General features: G+C 38.2%; 1 protein-coding gene across 1 annotated transcript in view; it reads left to right on the top strand.

Moving 5' to 3' along the window:
• Window positions 1-21,247, top strand: part of CNTN5 (contactin 5) — a 742,128-nt gene that overhangs the window by 685,159 nt on the left and 35,722 nt on the right. Inside the window, exons 16-18 of the mRNA XM_075140101.1 lie at window positions 1,666-1,786; window positions 16,484-16,642; window positions 17,067-17,216. Coding sequence (XP_074996202.1) covers window positions 1,666-1,786; window positions 16,484-16,642; window positions 17,067-17,216 — 430 coding nt within the window. The remainder of the gene's footprint in view (window positions 1-1,665; window positions 1,787-16,483; window positions 16,643-17,066; window positions 17,217-21,247) is intronic.

Here is a 21,247-nt window from a genome sequence, read left to right as displayed (position 1 = left end):
ATTATTAATAATATGTAGTATATAATATACAATACATGGTATATGGAAAACATAATTTAATATAATAAATATATAATATGTTATATAGCATATTGTATTTTATATATATTACATTACATTATCTCATATTATATTATTGTATCAAATTTATACATGATATATTTTATATAGATATAGTATTATATAAACTTAGATATAAATAAATAGATATAAATAAATAGATATAAATAGATTATATAAACTTAATATAACAGTGAATAGTAGAATAATATAATAGTGGTTTATATAATAAAACAATATGTTATATTATTATATATTAGAAATTCTAGATTATTGCTTGTGTAATTATTAAAATGATGTATTATATATTATAGATTGTATAAGTGTAATAATTATATATTATATATCACAAAATTATATCCAAATTATTAATTATATGTAACCTATAATACAATGTTATACAAACTCCACATTAATATTGAAAAAACTTAACGTTAGGTTCACATATAGTACAAAATAGCAATGATAAGGATGTTTAGAGATATTTGCAGGACCTTTTGTCAATCTTGGGTTATGTTAAAATTATTTCCATTTGACTCTTAAGAGGAAAAAAATGCTCTGAAATGAACAAAAATACTTACAGTAATTTGCTAAAATTGTTGGTGCTTACATTAAATCAAAAGTTGCAAGCATTTTTAGGACATAGAATTGAGAAAGTAAACTGCAATTGCTACACCATGTGGTCAGGGTGACTTTTGTTCGCACTTATCTGTTCTTTCCCTGAGTAGTGACTATATTAAAACAATAGTATCTATAGACTTGGGCTCACTAAATCTGATGGAGCAACATTTATTGACTCCAGTAAGTTTTAGATACAAGAATGATTTTGTACATGCAAAATCTAATATTATCGCTTGAATTTATGAAATAATACAGAGATTCTTAGCAAAAGCCATTTATCCTCCAAAAGGCTGTTCTACTTTCAAATTTTCTCTTTTCTGCTCATAATTTTGGGACATTGTAATTACTGTTGGCTAGAATATTAAAAAATAAAAATTTGAACTCGTTCTCTGTGTGCACACATCCAGGGATTGCATGTTTCAGATTTAAATATATACAGTTTTCAACAGTAAAAATGAGAATCTGTTCATATTTCCTCAATTATATTTAGTATTAATTTCCCCTATGTCAATAAAAATCAATCAACATTATCTTTTAAGTTATCTTAATTTCATTATGATAGAGACACATACTCCAAATGTCACTGCACTGTATAGAAGAGGAAGAGGAAGAAGAAGAAAGAGCCTTTAATTTCTAAGAGGACTTTTTTAATACCAAGGATTGCATCCAAAATATTTCCGTTCATCTCCCTAATGAATTTCTTTGTGCTAGTTTGGAATCATTTTCTTTGAGCAGGCAAATATGCACAGTGTGCTTTAAGCAAAGCCAAAGTTATTAAAAACCTGAAATCCTCTTCTTTAATCCCTATTAATAATTGTATAAATGCAGTGTTCTGGTAATCCTCAAAAGAGGGTATTAGGGCACATAAATGTTGTAAGATGAAAGCTGCAATCATGAGTTTCTCACACTGTACAAAACACCCTCGTGAACTACTTTGAACACAGATTTACTGAATTTTAAACTGGCACTTCCTCCCTGTTTCAGCAAGCGTCCTCTGCAGATTTAATGATCAGGAACATCCTGCTGATGCACGCCGGGAGATATGGCTGCAGGGTTCAGACCGCAGCAGACACCGTGTCAGATGAGACAGAGCTGCTTGTTAGGGGTGAGTACGCTCATGGTGCCACCTGAAAACACAATCACCAGAAATTATTGTACCAGGGAATTTAAATGTGTGGGCTTTAGGGACAGCTGTGCTATGCATTATTCTTCAGATTTTATACTATTGAAAATATTTGTGATTAACCTACTTGTCTTTGAAAGCAGTTTCACGATAAACTGATCTGCAGACATGGCAATGAAGACAGTTGGTTAATGGGCGTTCAGTCTTAAGAGAGGTAATAGCCCAAAAGGTATTCCAGATTAGTTAAAAGGTAGACAGACCTGTCTAAGGCAGGTATGATGGGTTCTGTGCTTTTTTATATGATGCTTTAATTTTATCTTATGGCCAAGCCATTCTCTCAGGTGTGATGGTTTAGGAATATTCATTTCCTTCCTATGAGGAGGGACCATGCCGCATTTTGTAAAATAATAGCTATGAACAATGAACCAAAAGCCCCCTAATATGACAGGAATTTGTTTTTCTCGCATGGAATTGTGACCACCAAATTTTTACTGCATTTTTAGGCCCAGTCCTGTAACCTGTTGAGTTGCTTTACCTGTCATTCAATGTTCCTGATCATGCACAGGAACACAGAATCATTGTCCTGCAGGATCCCAGATTCTATCACGACACCAATTAGCTTACAGCAGGGCATTAGCACTACATGTGCATTCCATTAAGCAGAGTATTTCTGCATTCTACACTACTTCTCTATGTGTGCACGCACATGCGTGTTCAGCGGCTGATGGGAGGTGAGGACTTACAGTCCACTTTCTGGCAACCAGTGGGTGCTGCTATGTCAAAATAGATGGATCCCTGCTAGGTAGCACAGCTGGGTAGCCTCACTGTGGATTATACAATTTTTGAAGGAATAAATCAAGGTAGATATTTTATTAGTATTTGAAAAACTCCAGATAAAAAAAAAATCAAAGCTATTTAGAGATTATAATCTTTCAAAAATACTTATTCTACCACATTCCACCACTTCTTTAGATTTGATATGTTCATATCCATCACTTTTAGGACAAATATATGTTTTAAATGGTAAAGAATGTTTCTGGCTGACTGCAGGGCTATTCAGATTTTGATGAAAGTAGCTGTTAAATATTTCCATAAAGTCACTTTGAGGACCATCATTTCTATGAGCTATGGCACTATTGGGATGGTGGTATTCAGTTGCCTCAACACGTATAATGCCATTTTAGCTGCCTTATGAAATCTGAGTCATTCTTGTGGGTTACGCAAGACCTTATGTGTTACCTTTACCTCTCTCTCAGACAGGAGCTGGAGGCTCTATGGATAGGCAAGGCAATCTCAACTTCAATGCCATTGAACTTACTAAGTGACAAAAAATCTCTTAGCTTACTACTATCTAGGATACTGCAGACCGGCTACAAAATTATTTTTTTAAGAATAGCAGTTATGTAAATGAGTTTATTGAATTTGATGTAGAAAATAAATGCTTCTCTGAGGAAGAGGTTCGAGATGAAAAAAAAGGGTATTGTAAGCAGTATCAGAATGTATGTATGTGGGTGTCTCATTCCCATGCCACCTTGCTGATGAAATGAAAACTATTACTGCTTTATAATGGGATTTAAATTCAAATATACTTTGCTTACAATGTTCTCCTTTTCTTGTTTCTATGATTGGATAATTATAAGTTACAGTAAGAAATGTTTGCATCGCTTTCACAAAATGCTTTATACTGTGTGACTGCTTTTGTCCTGATGTAAAATTCAGTTTTCATGAAATTATAGGATATGTTTGGTTTGCTGAAGTAGTTAATTTCCTTGAGATATATGTAAAACTTACGCAAATGAGGGCAATAACATCCTACAGTGTCAGTATTGCTTTCACCAAAAAATGTAGGATGGTTTATTTTTTGTATTGCAGAAAATGTTTAAAGCACATTCAGTACAAAGTTGTTAATGATTACTCTTCTATAGACCTCAGCATTTCAAAAATCCAAAATATTTAGGAGAATCTAATTTATCTCTCCCTATACTGTTACAGGCATTTAATTTTCATTTCAGTATCTCTAATTCTTTTTTCTCCACCTATCTCAGTTTATAGAGTGCACTCAGTGGTCTGCAATCTGACACTGTCTGATGATCCCAGATTGCAGCACCTTTCAAACTTTTTTAGGTTTAGCTTTTGGAGATACCGGACATTGCTTAGGAGAAGAGACCTGCAGCAGCAGATATTTCAATAAATATTTCAGTAAACTCTGAAGAATTCCACCTGACAGAGGAAGTCATCATCTATGAAGAAAACCCATTGCCACTATGCAGTAAAGTCTGAAATCCAAAGCTATATTACTCTTTATTTCCAGTATAGTTTCTCAGTTAAATAATTTAATTTTACTCATATTACAGAACATCCTTGTGTTTTAAATGTTACAGCCCATGGTCAAACTGGTACAGCAGAAGCTTTATTATGAATTCTTAGAAGTACTGATATGAGCAAAGTTCCAGCACATCCTTGTCTTGACCTTACTCTCTCTCCCTTTGCCTCTGCAGAAAACGCAAGTCTTGAATGCTGATAATATTGTACCAGCATACAACAGCATTTCAATCATTAGTTATATTGTAAGATTCATCTGGTATTTTTAATATATCATTGTAATTTTTACTCAAAAATCATTCTGTTTACACTATTTCTACAGGGCATAAATTGGACATACAGAATAAATTGTATTAAAATAATCTAATTCTCCCTCCTTTAGATATTCATGAATAACAGAATTATTGCTATTAGCAAACTGCCTAAATTTATACTGAATTGTGTATTCAACTGGTGAATTATTTTTAAGTCAAAGGACAGTTTTCTAGAACTTTATTACAAGGGACTTGGAAGACAACTATACCTTGCTGCAGCCTCTTCAGATGAAGGAAAGAGAAACAAACTCTTTGCAGACTCCTACTGCTCATAACTAACATGCTGATCTTCAACAGACATTCACCGCTGCATTTTCAGGCAATTGCAATATGTCAGTATCATTTATTGTGGAGAAGGCATGGAGCATCCCGAAACAATATTTATCTTTTTTGAAACCATACTTGCTAGTTGCTCTATTGGAAGATCCCTTGAATATAGCCCAGGGAACTAATTGTGTCATTATTTTAACCCTTGTTCTTCTTTGCCCTGCATTATACAGTAGAAGTTAAATTTCAAAAATGTCACCAATGAAAGACAATCTGAAGAACAGAGAATTAATAGTGCCAAATAAATCTCAATTCTTTTGAGTCTAATTACTTACAAGGAGGTAATTAATGGTGTAAGAAGATTTGTGAATTGACTATATACGTATATGTGTGTGTCTGAACAACAAAAGAAATTAACACAGCAGCAAGATTCTGTTCTGCAACTTTCTACAATGGTTTATAGATTTTTTTAAAACCATTTTCAAACCATTTTCAAGTTCACTACTTCACAGTTCTTGATTTTATGTAAGTTGCAGTGAAATACCTGTCTAATGTTATTTCCATAATGATTGTTATCTAGTGAACCTCTTCCAGGAACACTTCAAAACTATATATGAAAAGATATTGTAGACCATGTTTGGACAAAACCAAGATTCAAATTCCATCAGCACCAACTACTCAAAAAAAAACTTAAATACTTTTCTAAGTGCTTTGAAAATGTGATTAAATTATGTGTATTGAAATGCTGTTTTTCCAGCCCAAGTTATTAATTTTTCCCTTTCTGTTTAATTTTTCTAATGATATTAATAATGCGGATTTCATTAGGAAGAGATGTTCTGCTGGCAGCTGGACCTGTCAGGCAGTACATTAGCTTTCCAACTTAAGTGTCTTGCATTTTAGTCTTGGAATGAATTATGAATGAGAATTATTTCAGTAGTCTCATGCTAGTCAACAGTGACCTTCAGAGGACTGTTGTCCTGATGTACCTGACATAATTTGTTTATATTCAGGTAGGCTACTACCTAACTTGCAAAAGCATTTCCTTTCCAAAATAAGGTTCTACAAAATTCTCTGCAATTCATCATCACAAGTTGTCCTTATGGTTAGGTACCTGAAGAAATAAGTCATGATCTTTTATTTATCCATCTAAGATCCACCATCCACTGTAGACACTTTAACTCTGTGGCAGTCCCCAGAGAGGTCCTTTTCTCTCTGAGTATGGGGAGGATGAGAGAGAGGATTCAGCTCAAAGGCCAGGATTGATTTAAGGCAGAAAAGGCAATGCCAACCATGTGCAGCTTAGTTCAGTAACTGCAGCGCTCACCTACGAGGTAGGATATTTCTTTTTAGCTGCCTCAGACCCAGCCTCAAAATCATACTTGCCTCTCCTCAAGACCATGCCATACGTGCAGACAGTAGATTAGGTGGGATCAAGATGTGTTCAAACCCCTTTCTGAGGCAGAGTAGCCAGGAACACTGTCGTGGTTTAACTTGGCAGGCAGCCAAACTCCACACAGCCGCTCGCTCACTCCCCCTCCCCGGTGGGATGGGGAGAGAATCAGAAGGGTGAGAGTGAGAAAAACTCATGGGCTGAGATAAAGACAGTTTAATAGAACAGAAAAGAGAAAATAATAATAATAATGATAGAATATACAAAATGAGTGATGCACAATGCAATTGCTCACCATCTGCACTGACCGATAATCAAGTAGCGATTGCTACTTCCTGGATGACGCCTTCCATTCATATACTGAGCATGACGTCACATGGTATGGAATACCCTGTTGGCCAGCTGGGCTGGCTGTCCTGATTATGTTCCCTCCCACCTTGTTACCTAGCTCAGTCAGTAGGCATGGGAGCTGTCCTTGGACTAGGAGGGCACTTAGCAACAACTGAAAACATCAGTGTGTTATCAACATTCTCCTCATACTAAATCCAAAACACAGCACTAGGAAGAAATTAAACCCTATCCCAGCCGAAACCAGGACAAACACAGAAGTCAAACAAATGAAAGCCTGACTGTGTAGGGCACAATTTAGGGCACATCCAACAACACAAATACTTGCTTCTTTCATTGAGTTGACTACTGCCCAGAAAATGAACATAGTCCTGAGGGGAACCATTGTCAACAGCTTAAGCCAATACATTGAAGTGTGTATTGGGAAAGGGAAAAGCTAAATAACAGGCATGCACCCTCTGCACCAGGTTTGCCCTGCAGCAGGGCAATGAGGCAGATAGTGATAAAGCCTTAAATACCGCTGCAAGATTTTCTGGAAGATGGTGGCAGCAGAAGAAGGCATATAGGGCAGGTTGATACAGCTCAAGGACATCCAGAAGAGAAAACAGCTTTTCACATAGGGTAGTAACTATTCTGGCACCAGGCTGTCATGGTTTAACCTGGCAGGCAGCCAAATACCACACAGCCACTCGCTCACCCCCCTCCCACCCCCAGTGGGACGCAGAGAAAATCAGAATGCTAAGAGTGAGAAAAACTCATGGGTTGATATAAAGACAGTTTAATAGAACAGAAAAGGGAAAAAATAAATTAATAATAATAATAATAATAATTATGATAATGATAAAATATACAAAATGAGTGATGCACAATGCAATTGCTCACCACCCATGCTGACCAATAACCAAGTAGCAATTGCTACTTCCTGGAACATGCCTACCATTCATATACTGAACATGACATCACATGGTATGGAATACCCCATTGGCCAGCTGGGAGAGCTGTCCTGGCTATGGTCCCTCCCGCCTGTGCTTGGTAGGGCATAGGAGCTGTCCTTGACTAGCAGGGTACTTAGCAGCAACTGAAAACATCACTGTGTATCAACATTCTTCTCATACTAAATCCAAAACACAGCACTAGGAAGAAATTTAACTTTATCCCAGCCAAAACCAGGACACAGGCCTGCACAAATGTGCTACTTCAGAAGAATCCCATAACAGGAATTATGTATGTGATGGTCAAAGAAATAATTTTAGTGGAGTGAATGAATACAACAAAAATCACAGCTATGGACTTACATTCCAATGACACCTAAGTTATTGCCTGATTTCCTTCATTTATGCCTTGTGTTGTTTGCTCTCCCAAGGAAAATATGTGCAGAATAGCTGTTTGCCATGCAAACAAGGATGTTCACTGGAGAATATAGATATTTACTACACAGTCAACGAATGTTTGCCCCAGCATATAAAGTCATCAGCCACTTAAGAAGCAAAAGTGATTTATGATTTTTATGAATGTCAATCCTGTTCTTCACATCAGTCCAAGAATAGTTTTCCTATGTCACGTGCTTTGTCTGGCTACCAGCCTTTATTTATCCACCCAGATCTTCAACTTTCACTGAATATTAAGTAGTAGCAGAGAAGCAGAATAGCAGAATGTTTCGGCTTGGCTGGTTTTCCATCTATCATTGGCACATCAGTAGTCGAGCTGTCTACTGATTTTCCACAAAGAAGTGATTACCAAAGCAGAAGGCTCTAATACAGGATAAATATGCATGTCATGTTCTGACACTAATGATATGATCACAAACATGGTTACCAAACACCCAAGTACCAGTCAGGAGACTTGCATCTCACAGATGTCTCAGGTGATCTTGTAGCCAGCAGTGTGTCAGGTTTCCTCAAGACAAGGCCTGCTTGGTAAGTGAATTTGGTTTTTAAAGCCTGTCTTCCAAAAAGGGCTTATTATATTCTTATTTCCCTATTATGCTGTAGAAATTTGAAGCAATCTGTGCATTTATATTTTCATTACAAAGGATATCTTCATGATCCTGTACTTCCACCGTGTTTCACTGTAGAGACATTTAAAACACCAAATACTTCTGTCATTAAAAAGGTTGACACCGTGAAAGGGCTAACCTTTATTACATTACGTTGGTCCAATCAACTACATTAAAAAAGGTCAACAGTGTTTTTCACTTTGTGTTTATTTAATTCATCAGTACAAAATCTGTTACTGAGGCAGGGAGGTTTTGAAGAACACCAGCAGAACCCATAGCTAAGAGCAGAAGGCTACTTCTTACATTCACTTTTGGCAAAAAGTATCCCTTTGCTCTTGAAACACAGTTTCTAATGAACTCATTTGAAGCATCGCTTTGCCATAGGCTGCAATAAAGAAAAGCTTGAGTAAAAAATCCCCTACCAAAACCAGTATATTCCTTGCTCTTTCTCCTGCAAGTTTGGAGGGTTGGCTTAGAAAAGCATCTGTATAGTTCAGCAAAGCAAAACAGTGGGAGTCGGGGATGTCACACAGAAGTCTAACATGCTTTCACAAAGATCAGCACAAGGCTCCCTATAGTCTGTTAAGAGTAGAGATCCCTTTTGCCTGCACCAAGGTGAGTGATATTCCTGGTGCAGCAGCAGTTTCCAAGAACACCAGGGAGTTTCTTGCAAATTAGAGGATCACTGCAAAATTTACCATGATACTATTATCTGATGTGGATGGGGACAGTCCATCAGACATTTAGAACTGAGTGAGTGATTTTTCCCACATAAACCTCTATATTGTTAGGCATGATAGTGACACCACAAACAGGTGTCACTATCTGTGACTGTAGGTTATTTTTCACAGTTATCCCTTTCTTGCATCACATTTCTTTGTAGGATCATCATGACTGAGTTAGGAATACAAGGTTGTGAAGTTAAAGGATTTTCTTACATCTGTGAAAGCTTCAGTGCCTAATCAATGGTACCAAGTCTCCAGTATTTTAATATTTACTTAATAAATGAAAGCTTTTTATCATAATAAATTACTGGGTTCAGTAACTTTAAGTTGTCACATAAATTCCGTCACTTAAGTCCTATTTGCAAATTACTCTTGCAAAGCTGGTTTACAATAAGTTATACCCAAAAGAGTAAGTAGCATTGATTGCAAACTACTCAGACAGATGCTGGATGCTGCATTACACACTGCCTTACAACAGTACGGAGCAGCCAGCGCATCTCCAAATCACCAAACTTTCTTTCAGATTGCTCCACTTCCTTGTTCTAGATATCGTGCAGCCTGATCTCTGGTTTTGCAAAGGAGCAAAGGGTACTACTCCCAAAATGATCTATTCAATGTTTGACTTCCTGCAATGTAAACAGTGTAAACTGTAACCTGTAGCAAAGATTGACACGACGAGGTAATTAAGTTTGGGAGAGCTCAGCAAAGAAAAAGACCATTGGAAGGGAACTACAGTAATGCAGTAGCCAGGCAAGTTTGCTCATTTTTCTAATTTGAGGTGCTAACTAACAAAAAGTGCCATCTTCTGTAACAAAAAGAGGTCAAATAAATAAAATGCAGAGAAAATATTTCTGCGTGTTTCCTTGTATTCATCAATGATCACGTAAAAGATTGTTTCAGCACATCTAATAGTTTTAATTTTTTATATATTTATATAAAAATATTTTATATATTACATATATATTATAAAATCTGTTTTAGGAGAGACTCAAAGGGCAATAATTTATTGGTCTCAGTTCTGTTACAAATAGACCTGTGCTCTCTAAGCGTTAATACAGTTAATTTGTTTCCAGTACTATCTCATTGGTCTACACTTAAGGATTTTAGTAGATTTAGATGCCAGATATTTTCTGGGTGTTTTAATAATAGTTTGTTCACTGTTGTTTATTTTTAATATCCTTTTCACCCTTCTACTCAAAATGTGTTTTCTGTTGTTATGGATGTCAATGGACATTGTGCTTTTCTAAAGGAAGAAAAAAATAATGTCCAGTCTTCCTAATTCTCTGTGTCAATGCTGTACACCTTTGGAAACTTATTAGCATATACAAAACTAATTAAAATCCTTTGAACTATACAAATATTAGTGCAACATTCATGGCAGGAAGATTCCTTAAAAATAAGATGAAAATCAGCTTTCTTCTACAATGTATAACATGTATTGTAAGACTGTGCACTGAAAGCTAACCAAATGCACTGTGCATGCCTACTGTAAGTAAAATGAGCTTTAAGATCAAACAGCTACCTGGAAGCTGTAAGATCTTGAAATGGAGCAGAGAGCAATCCTGTAGTGTGAAGGGATGAAAGCCTTTGTGACTACAAACTGTGGCTTAAGAATACACATTTTGTGGTCTAAAAATAAAAAAGAGGTTAAAGCTATTCATCTTGTAGACTGGCAAAACTACCAATCTAAGCAAGAAATCCACTCTTACAGTATATTTTTGGAGAAGTAATGTTCCCTCTGAACTCCACTGACCTGGAGCAAATATAATGCAGGAACTGCCGGTTGACCACACTGCTTCTTTCAGTTGTGATATTGCCAATAAAATTTAAAGACAAGCACTTGGGTTTAAAGGCCATCAGACACAACATTATTAAATGGAACGTAAACAAGGTCAGCAGATTCTTGCTGGTCCTTGAAATTACATTTGAGCTGTAGCAAAGGCCAGGAAGATGCCCTAAGCACAGACCCCATTAATTGGACTCACAGAATATGTCCATAATAGTAAACTGCTCCCTGAGGCCAATGGGTACAGCACAGTTGCCATCCACACAGCTACATTCCTGGTCCCTCTCCCCTCTCAAAACAGGATGGACACAACAAACTGCCTGTTGGGATCTGCCCTTGCCCGTGGTAATCCATTAATTGTGCCAAGGCATTGGATAGGAAAGTCATAATTGCACAGGGTTGAAATTATGATAGGGACTGGCTGACAACATAATAGCGCATAAGATCAGTGCTAGAGTTCAGATCTGTGCTTTGGCCCTTTTCGGTATATCAATGTAGCTGAAACATTTACAATATTAGAAGATAGTATATTACTGTAGATGGAGCATCAGCCTTCTAACCCACAGATTCCAGACCAAAACACTTCCAGTAATCTGATCTTGTAACAGGACCTTTGTTAAAATATCTTCAGTGGTGTGAAAGGGAAAGAAATTCATATCTTTAAAAAGGTTTTTTTTAAGAGTTTAAAAAAGACCCTTTGTTCTGCCTAAGAAACTTTCTTACAAATGTCAACTTAACTCATATGTATAACTTCAGTCAAAAAAGTGCCTAGAAACAAGTACAAAAATACAAATCAGATGTGGTGATGTTCATGAACTCAGTGCCTGAAAGAGACCCATGCAGTTCTGGGAGTGCTGGTGCCCACAATGTGATTGCAGAGAGTGAAGGAGGCAGCGTGGACCAGAATTTGGACAGCTGACAAGTGATGCCCTACTAAGGGGTAAAGGTAGTCAGTAGAATCATAGAATCATAGAATCATTAAGGTTGGAAAAGACCTCTAAGATCATCGGGTCCAACCGTCAACCCAACACTACCATGCCCACTATGAAAGAGGCATGTCTAAAACTCAGTTTCTTATTCTATTCTGCTAGTTATGGCATTCACAATGCAATTCATAAGTTACTGGTGCTTTTCCTCCTAAGGTGAATTTTCATTTCATGTTCCCTGCACTGTCCATACATTTTGTGTTGTCACAACTACCACTACACAAAAATCCAGCTCAGAGGTTCTGGACTGTAGCCTGGCACCCAAGCTCACAATGCTCAGCAGCTCTCAAGGTTGTCTTGCCCAAATCCCCTATTTTTAGGTTTGTACAAAGCAGAGAAGTCAACAGGACAAAGGAGCACAAAATTACATATGTACCACCAAAGGCCTTCTCAGGCGGGACACCAGGGATTTCTCCTGACCCTCATCCCTGAAACGAGTTAAGATTATTCAGGCTGGAACATCAATGTCTTCTCTTTCTTACCTTCCAACTCTGAGTCTAACCTCCTTATCTGTCCTGCTGCTGGTTGGGGTATAACTTTTCCATCTGCCCAGGGCCCTTATGTAACTACCTTATAGAAACCACTTGGGTACACGACATGTGGAGGGAATGGGGATAGGGATGTATCCACTAAAGCTATGGTAGCTATTGCGTTCACTATATGTCGAAATCTCTCCATCCTCTTGTGCCCCACCACGTGCAAACACTTCATCGGCCGTAGGTGGGCACAGCAAAAGGGACTTACACTACAAGAAACAGTCAAGCTCCTGTTTTCTCAAGCACCTTTTCCATCATGATATAGTTACTGCCTCCCTCTTTTCCTCTTTTTCTTGACCTCTCATATTCTTGATGACAAGCCAGTACACCGTGTTGTTCAGAAAGCAAAATTTTCAGGTCAAGAAATCTGTGTTCATGAACCGCTACATATCAGGTTTCTTAGTTGTTTGGTAAAAGTAAGAATTATCCTGATCAGGCTGCAGTGGAGTAAATCAGCACGCATTCTGGGGTACAGGGAAAGGGCACTGCCTCACTGAATGGCTACAGCTATTATTGGTAATAGTCTTTCAAGAACTCTCACATTAACATTGTACCATGGCAAGTAATCTAAAGGACCTCTCAGGATGATCATTCCAACAATAAAAAGACACATAAAACAAGTTTGCCAAAATGCAGTCATGCATGTCCTGAAATGAAGTATCAATCTATGGAATTGCTCTGAAAGAAGATAACTGACTAATATCCTTGACGCTGGGTTTCCAGTGCTCCTAGAGCCACATAAGAGCCTATCGCAGCCCCAAATGTCTTCTCTATGAAGGTCGACTGCACTGTAGTGCATTTATGACCAGTCATTTTCTGTATAGTTTCCAGAGAAGCATTTGAGCAGACCGTGCATTTTTTCCTCAATTGGCTATTCTCAACTTAAAAATTGTTTTAGAGATCCTGAACAATAACACAGCCCTTGGGAGAAAAGCTTCTCTGCATTAGACATCCAGCTGACACCATGAATGATTCCATCCAAGCATAAAATTTAATGAGATTTCTACAAAAATGAGTGACATCTGCATAGCACTCAGGTCCTGGCTAACTGTCATACATTTGTCATCACTGAGGCTTTTGTCCTTTATTAATCCGCTTTCAAGAATGCCTGCTGTTGGAAATGGAAATGCTTTTTAGCAGTCATCCTGCAGACTGTGTAAGAGCACACATCTCAGAAAGCATAATGACACATTGTCATGACTAGGAATGCATTTAAAAGGTTTAAAAAACACGAGAGAACTCCGACAACAAAATATATTGAGAATTTAGCAGGAGACATCTGCATAAATATATTTTACATATTCTTATATAAGCAAGACACTTGTTCTTTTGCCTATAATATAGTGGCTAGAAACTCTTTAACAACATTTGGTGTGCACGGGAGAAATATTGTCATAGAGGAAAAGTACTAAAATATTTCCCTTTAATTTTGTTTGTGCTTGGGACCATGATATAATTCTGGGCCTAGGGCTCCAACCCAGTAAAAGCATACGATTGTATCAAGATCCCAGCTTTCCTTTAAACTTTCCCTCATGGCTACAAATAAAAATTTCACTAATATTTTCCTACATCAACAGATAGCCTGAAACAATAGATGATGGAGATTGAAGATCACCCTATTATTAAATTAGCCCCAGGACTTGCTATTCTGAGACGAAAGCCTGACCTGGTGCTTCCCATCAAAGAACAGCAAACACTTGGCAGAAAGGCAGGAGTGCAGAGGACACATCCTTCTGCCATGTTTTCTCCCAGGAAGAAAAGGAAGACCTTTCAACTGCAAATGAAGATGGGACTCCAGAAGGCCAAGAGTCACAGGTGTCCAAGGGGGGGCACCATCTTATCCCAGCACTGTTTGTGACTTGATGAAAGGCGCTGACAACAGCGAAGTCAAGCCTGCTGAGCAGACAGAGCAAGGGAAGAGGAGGGACTCCCAGCACTGAAGCTGCTCACCACCCAAGGAAGTGGAAAACCTTGTCCTTCCTATAGCCCAGAGCTGTACCATAGGCTCCTGTGAAGAGGACTTCCGTCATACATCCATAATACCAAACTTTACTGAATTGAATCGCTTGAATTTGAAACACTAATTTGTCTTTTTTTGTTGCTATTATTTCTAAACGCCATATATTTCCAACATTTTAATGTCAGTTAGTTGCTTGTAGATCACTGCCAAGCAAACAGAGGCAAGTGACTAGTGTAAATTGCTTTCTCATTTAAGGGATTCAATCTCTTTCACTCTGAAGCTTTTGAGCCCAACTATTACAAAACTCTGATCATACTGTTGTCATAGTTCATGTAAACATGCTTTTGTTGAAGGCATATCAGAGGAAATATAAAGCTGTTTGCAGCTGCAAATGACAAAAAATCCCAGCAACTAAAAGTATTTCAGTTAATGGCTTTTTTTAGCCTTTGATATTCAGATAAATTTGTTTCTACTCATGGACTAAGGATTCTGGCCAGCAAAATATTTGATTGCATGAAATAGCACTAAAATATAATAAGGCTGAGCTCAGTAATGCAGAAATCCTGGCTACAACTTCCACTTCAAAGGCAGGCACCAGACCCGAGTGTTTGCCACCCTGGTCTGCAAATGCTGAGCTCTGACAGTTTAGCAAGTGGGACCGCACCACTCACCACAGCTCATGGGAATGGAGGTATCCAAAGGACCTGCTCCACTACGGCTCATGATACATGCAAACAGCATTGGGCTCCTGCAAAAGTGTAGCAGCAACTGCTTTTTATTAATAAAGTTGTTTCCATCATCACCCTTCCTGCAGTTTCATTTTGGAAGAAAGTGTCCAGTAGTGCATTTCCAATTTCACAGTCTTCCACCTGTGGACGAGCAGAAGCAAAACTTCAGCCTTCAACAACAGGAGGATGGAAAAGAATCAGAAGGGTCTTGGATGCCAAGAAAATCCAGATTTGTCATAAATAATTATAGCTATTAATAATATTAATATTTTACAGAAGTATTAAGTCCTGTTCTTCAGGACTTATATAAGCTTTTAGTATAAGAAACCACAAAAGAGATGTTCATTCTGCATTTACCCCTGACAGAGATGCACATTTTCCCCTAAACATCTGCTTACAGCAACTGTGGAAGAGGATCCTGAAACAGGAGAACCTTGCCTCCAATTTAGTTTGGCAAGTGCAAATGGACAATGTTTTCAAACACCAGTAATATCAATAGCAGGAAAGATTAAAGAAGAAAATTGGGTGTGGGAGTGGGACGTTACAGCCACATTTTTCTTTGCAGTCATGTTTACTACCAGAGACCTCACTTATTGGATCAGGCGCATGGCCTGTACAAACGGTGATTAGCCTATTCTCATTTGGTGCAGCTAAGTGGAATAAATAATCCTTTCATTTCTCAAGTGAGAAGTTGTGGGGTTTTTGTTTGTTTTTTATGGAACCATAGTAATTATCAGCCTTCAAAATATTTGGGTTTGGGTTTTGTTTTTAATAGCTTTCAATCATACAGTTAATGGACTTCCAGCAGGATAGTAATCCAGGCGGTTTCCCTGAATGAGTGAATTTGAGAAAAAGAATGAATGCTGCATTCTTGGTTCAGTTATTAGTAATATTATTGTTCTTCAAGAAGCACATGCATCTGTGCTTCCTTTTGATCACTGTTTGTCTTTCCTGCTGACAAGTCTCATCTAGCCTGGATACTTCTTAAAGTTGCTCTTTTTTTCCTTTAATTTTAGGTTCAGAACAATTATAACAGAGGATTTCTTTTTTTAAATCTGTTTCTATTTCTAGTTCTTCCGCTGTCACTCTGACAAGTTAATTGATACTTACCCATGCAGCATTTAAATAGTAGAAACAATCACAATTTACCAGCAGAAATCATGGAAATGAGGTATCTCCGTGATGTAGTAGTGTGCATTTTAACCCTTGTATTTCATGGATATTGAACTCCACCGGGTCCCTACAGAACGCGTCTCCTGTATTATTGCTGCTCATCCCTGATGATGGTGTGGTCTGTTTGATTATTCCACTTTATTTCTAGGTCCTCCTGGTCCCCCAGGGGTTGTAATAGTGGAGGAAATTACAGACATCACAGCAACACTCTCCTGGAGTCCTGGGGCAGACAATCACAGCCCTATCTCCCTCTACAACCTGCAAGCACGCAGTCCATTTTCTCTTGGCTGGCAGACCGTAAAAACAGGTGAGAAAAACTTTCAAAGAGCACAAGTAGACTGTTCAAAACTCCTTCTCATCACAATAATAACCACCAGCAACTGCAGGAACAGACACTCTTAAGAGAACAATGATAAATTAAAAGCACTGATTTTCTTTTTCTTTTTTCATTCCTTTCACATTACTTAGCAGCAGCTCTGAAAGGACAACACAAAGACACCTGTCATCTTGCATCTGTGAAAAAGCAGAAAGCTCTCCCCTATATCCTTCAATCTGTGTCTTTTCAGGAGTACCACAGTGCCAAAAACCTAGCTGTGATTTCTGACATATTAGATCCTTGATGTCTGTCATTCCTAATGGCCGTATTGTATCACAAAGTCCACTTGCCATTGAGACACTGCATGTGAGCTTCAGATTTCTGAGTGACCTACACATTTCTTTACTGCCTGCAGTTCCAGATGTGATAAGTGGTGACATGGAGTCTGCTATGGCTGTTGAACTGAACCCTTGGGTGGAGTATGAGTTCAGAGTTGTAGCAACCAACAAAATTGGGACCGGAGACCCAAGTGCACCATCACGAGTGATCAGAACCAACGAAGCAGGTAAGAAGAGGATAAAAAGGTTAATTTTTCAGGACTACCAGAAACAAGAACTATCTTAATATAATAATAGAACTGTTCCCTTCTCCCTGGTACACATCTGTGTGTTCAGTCATCACTGTTCTAGGGTGATATTCTTTGTAATGGGGAGCCAGTCTTTTTTTAGTTACAGGAATATGGTTTAATTTACAGAAATTTCAAATAAACCCATTCCCTGCTGTCTTATTCCATCTGGGCTGCCTTACTCTTCATCCTACAAGCCATTGCTGCCTGCCCTCTGGCAGACTTCTACTGCTCTTCGATTGTAGGGTGCTTCTCAGTCTCTTCACACAACTGCTCCCAAGCAGCCTTTTCACCCTTATTCTTCGTAACGTCTCTCTTTGAAAGTGCAGAGGAATTTTTTCAGCAAGATAGGGAAGCCATGGGAAGCTGCTTAATTTGAAATATCTTGTGCTCTGAGTCTTTCTTTGTCATGCACACTCTACCATGAACTGTTGGTGCATTTAAAGAAATTTCATTATATTTCTGACTGGGATGATACTGTGCAACCTAGGAAAAAGGCTGTATATCCTATTTGGGTCTCTTGAAAATTGCAGTGGTCTCACAAAGTTTGGAATCATTGCCAGAATGAAGGGAGATAAAGAAGGATTGGGAATCTGAGAAAAATCCCTAGCAGGTAGAGAGACATGTTTTAAGCGGCAGAAAGAGATAGAGATAGGGTTTGAACACAGCCTTAGAAGAGAACTGCATCTCAGAACACTTTCAGATTATTCTTCGTTCTTCGTTGTTTAGGAGGCCTAGAGAGTTTTGATTTTGTTTTCATGTTTCTTCAGCTGAATAATTTGTAAGTAGTTTCTTAATCATACAGAATAGAATAGTGCCAAATTCAAAGATTCCACTTGAATTTGAAAGTGTAACTGATTTTGTAGTTGCAAATACTCTGGATGAATACAGCAGTTCTGTTGCACTCTGTCTTCTCATTAAGGGAAATTGTAAGAATTACGAGTGGCAATGCCAAAATGTGTCCACCTCTCTCATTCTGAAATAAAATTCTTATCTTTCAAGATATGTTAATCTTGTGCCTTAGGTCCATAGTTCACCAGTCTGTGTATATGCCACCCACAAACATTTACAGCAGAACATTCAAGCTGATTTTCTTAGACAGAACCACAGAAGCAACTGAATAGTTGGGGCTGGAGGGGATCTCGGGAGGTCTCTAGTCCAGTCTCCTGCTCAAAGCTGGGTAAACTGACTTCAGGGCAGGTTGCTCAGAGTTTTGTCCAGTTGAGTTTTCGAAACCTCCAAGAAGGGAGATCGCATATCCTCTCTGGGCAACCTGTGCCAGCAGTTAACTAACCTCACCGTGATATTTCTTTCAATACATCCAGTCAGAGCTCCCCCTATTTCAGCTTATGACCACTGTCTCTTGCCCTCCCACCCTGCACCACTATGAAGAGCCCATGTCTGTCTCCTCAGAAACCTCCCCGTAGGCACTGGGGGCTGCTGTTAGGTCCCCAAAGCCATCTCTGCTCCAGGCTGAACAAGCCCAGCTCCCCCAGATTCTCCTCACAAGGCAAGTGCTCCAGCCCCACCATCCCAGTGGCCTCCCCTGAACTTGCTCTAGTTGATCAATGTCTTTCTCATTGTGGCACCCAAAATTGGATGCACTATTTCAGATGAAGTCTAACAAGCCTATCTTCAGTTGTAATAACACATACGTATTTTTTTTCTGCTTTAAATAACTGTGTAGTTGCTAGCTGATATTAAATTTCAGCGTGCAATCACAGAACTGCATTGAAGTGATTTGATTCCCCTTCACGCATGTGGAAGGATGCTTCCTTTCCAACTCTCCCCTCATCTCCTGCAAGATCCCCACAATGTGAAACTTGATAACTTTATATCAGAAACTTCAGATGCTACATACTTTTTTCCATTAAGAAAAGGAGGAAAGGAAAATGAAATAAAAAAACATGAGCTACTTTGATCTCAAATGATTTTCAAAAAAAACTTATTTCACCACCATTATTCTTTCCTTGATTTTGTACCATATTTCATTGGCAGTGAAAATTCTGCTGGACCCAAATGTTTGAATGACTTCTCTATTTATTCAAGTTGTAGATATCAGAGAGGACACAAACAGTCTGGAAAAAGTTTATCCTGTAATAGATTGCACCCCTGGGATTATGTTCTTTCAGATTTATGTATATATTCTCTGTTTTTGAAAGGATGGTTCAGGATTTCAATCGACCAGATATATTTAAGCTGTGGGAGAATCTTTTTCTCACAAACTGAACTTTTAAAATGTTAGATTTCATCTAGCTGTTGTGTTTTTTAGGTTCCTCCTTCTTGTTTCCCAGTATTTACCAAACAAGGGCTGTATTTACTAAAATATATTCCTACAACTCTAGTGCAAGTCGTCTTCATGCACATCCATTTTCAATATTCCTTTGGGCAATCATTGCAATTTTACCTCCGTAAAAATGAATTGATAAATCACAGTAATGATGAGGAAAAAAAAATTATGGGACAGACAAAGCATGCAGTGTACGGCGTATTTTCACCTGTGATTGGTATTCATTTCTGGGTAATACTCCACTATTGCTGCTATCGGAAGGAACAGTCTCTTTAATTCAAGTAGCAATGATCTGTACTCCAGTACATGGGGCTTCTCCTGATAAACAGTGCTGTAGTTGATAATAATGCACGTCGTCTTGAATGATAAATCAGTAACATATTAGTTCAAATAGGAAAAAGGCCACACTATATGTTTACTTGCACTTTCAGCTTCCCAGGTAGGAATACCTTTTTGCTACCAGAGTTACAGCTGCACAAATGTCGTGTTAGAAGGGAGTGTTTTGTAGCATGACAGTGAAATCCAGACAGGTGCCAGTAAAACAACTTAACAGCCTTCAGAGAAATTGAAGCTGAATTTATTTGGTGTGCCTGCTTAACACGGCATGGTACAGCAGAAGTCTGTTGTCATTGTCTCCATTTCCAAAGACCTTTCTTGAAGACAATGTTTGGTTTCTGTTTCAGTTGTGAACGGTTTTGGGGTTTATGTGTTTTTTCTAAATAAAAAAAGACAGATGCAGTCTCTTTTTTTTATTCTATAGTGGGAGTGAGAAGAGAGGAGTTACAATAAGATATAACTTCCCAATTTGTTAGAACCTGCAGAGTTGTCGGAACAATAACACAACGGACTCTGCTTTAAACAAATAAACAATCAAGCAAAAAAAACCTGTTACACATATAATTCTTTGCAAAATAGCACGCTGCTTATAATTTCTGTGGCACTCTTGAAATGCCAGAGACTTCATGATCTGCTTCACTCAGGCAGCCATTTTTTCCTGGTCTCCAGATATTCCTGAAGTCCAGAGCCTGTTTAGCTCTGTCCTCTGACACAGCTCTTTCAGTGACCGTGTGAATTATCACCCTTGGTATGGTTTTCAGACGCCAAATTCAAAGAGACAGGAAAGCTAGTAATAGTTTTCATTGGGTTTCATAGATGGTTTTCCAAATCAGCATATTAACATCTATCTCAGTGTATTACCCAGTGATCTATTCTTTAATCTCTCTATTACTAATTTTTTATCTGAAAGCTTCAAGGTAAAAACAAGGTAAAATCCACATGGGTTCCAGTTCTAATATGACAGATCTCAATTCTTAAAAGACATATATGTGAAAGGACATTATATTTCAGAAAGAACATGGCATCAGCCTCTCTACTCATGACCCAGGCAGAGTAACCAGGCTATTTGCAGTGGTGTTAGATGTGCCCCACAGGTGAAAACAGGCAGGCTGCCCCTGCACTGGGTAAAACTCCCGAAATATCAGTCTCCCAGCAGAGAAGGTGACTGTGGCTCATGATCAGATGAGAGTTGAGGTCCACAAGACTTGAATGATAGCTGTGTGGACAACCCACAGAGGCAGCAAATGTGTGATTCTGCTTCCATTATTTTATACTTAAATGGAAATCGGCATCTGTAATTTAATAGCACAAGTTAATTTGACTGGAGACTAAAGCCTTTTTCTCT

This window comes from Calonectris borealis, chromosome 1 (genome assembly GCF_964195595.1).
Source record: "Calonectris borealis chromosome 1, bCalBor7.hap1.2, whole genome shotgun sequence".
Classification (NCBI taxonomy): domain Eukaryota; kingdom Metazoa; phylum Chordata; class Aves; order Procellariiformes; family Procellariidae; genus Calonectris; species Calonectris borealis.
The sequence above is the reverse complement of the archived record's forward strand: the minus strand, read 5'-3'. Positions and strand labels throughout refer to the sequence as shown.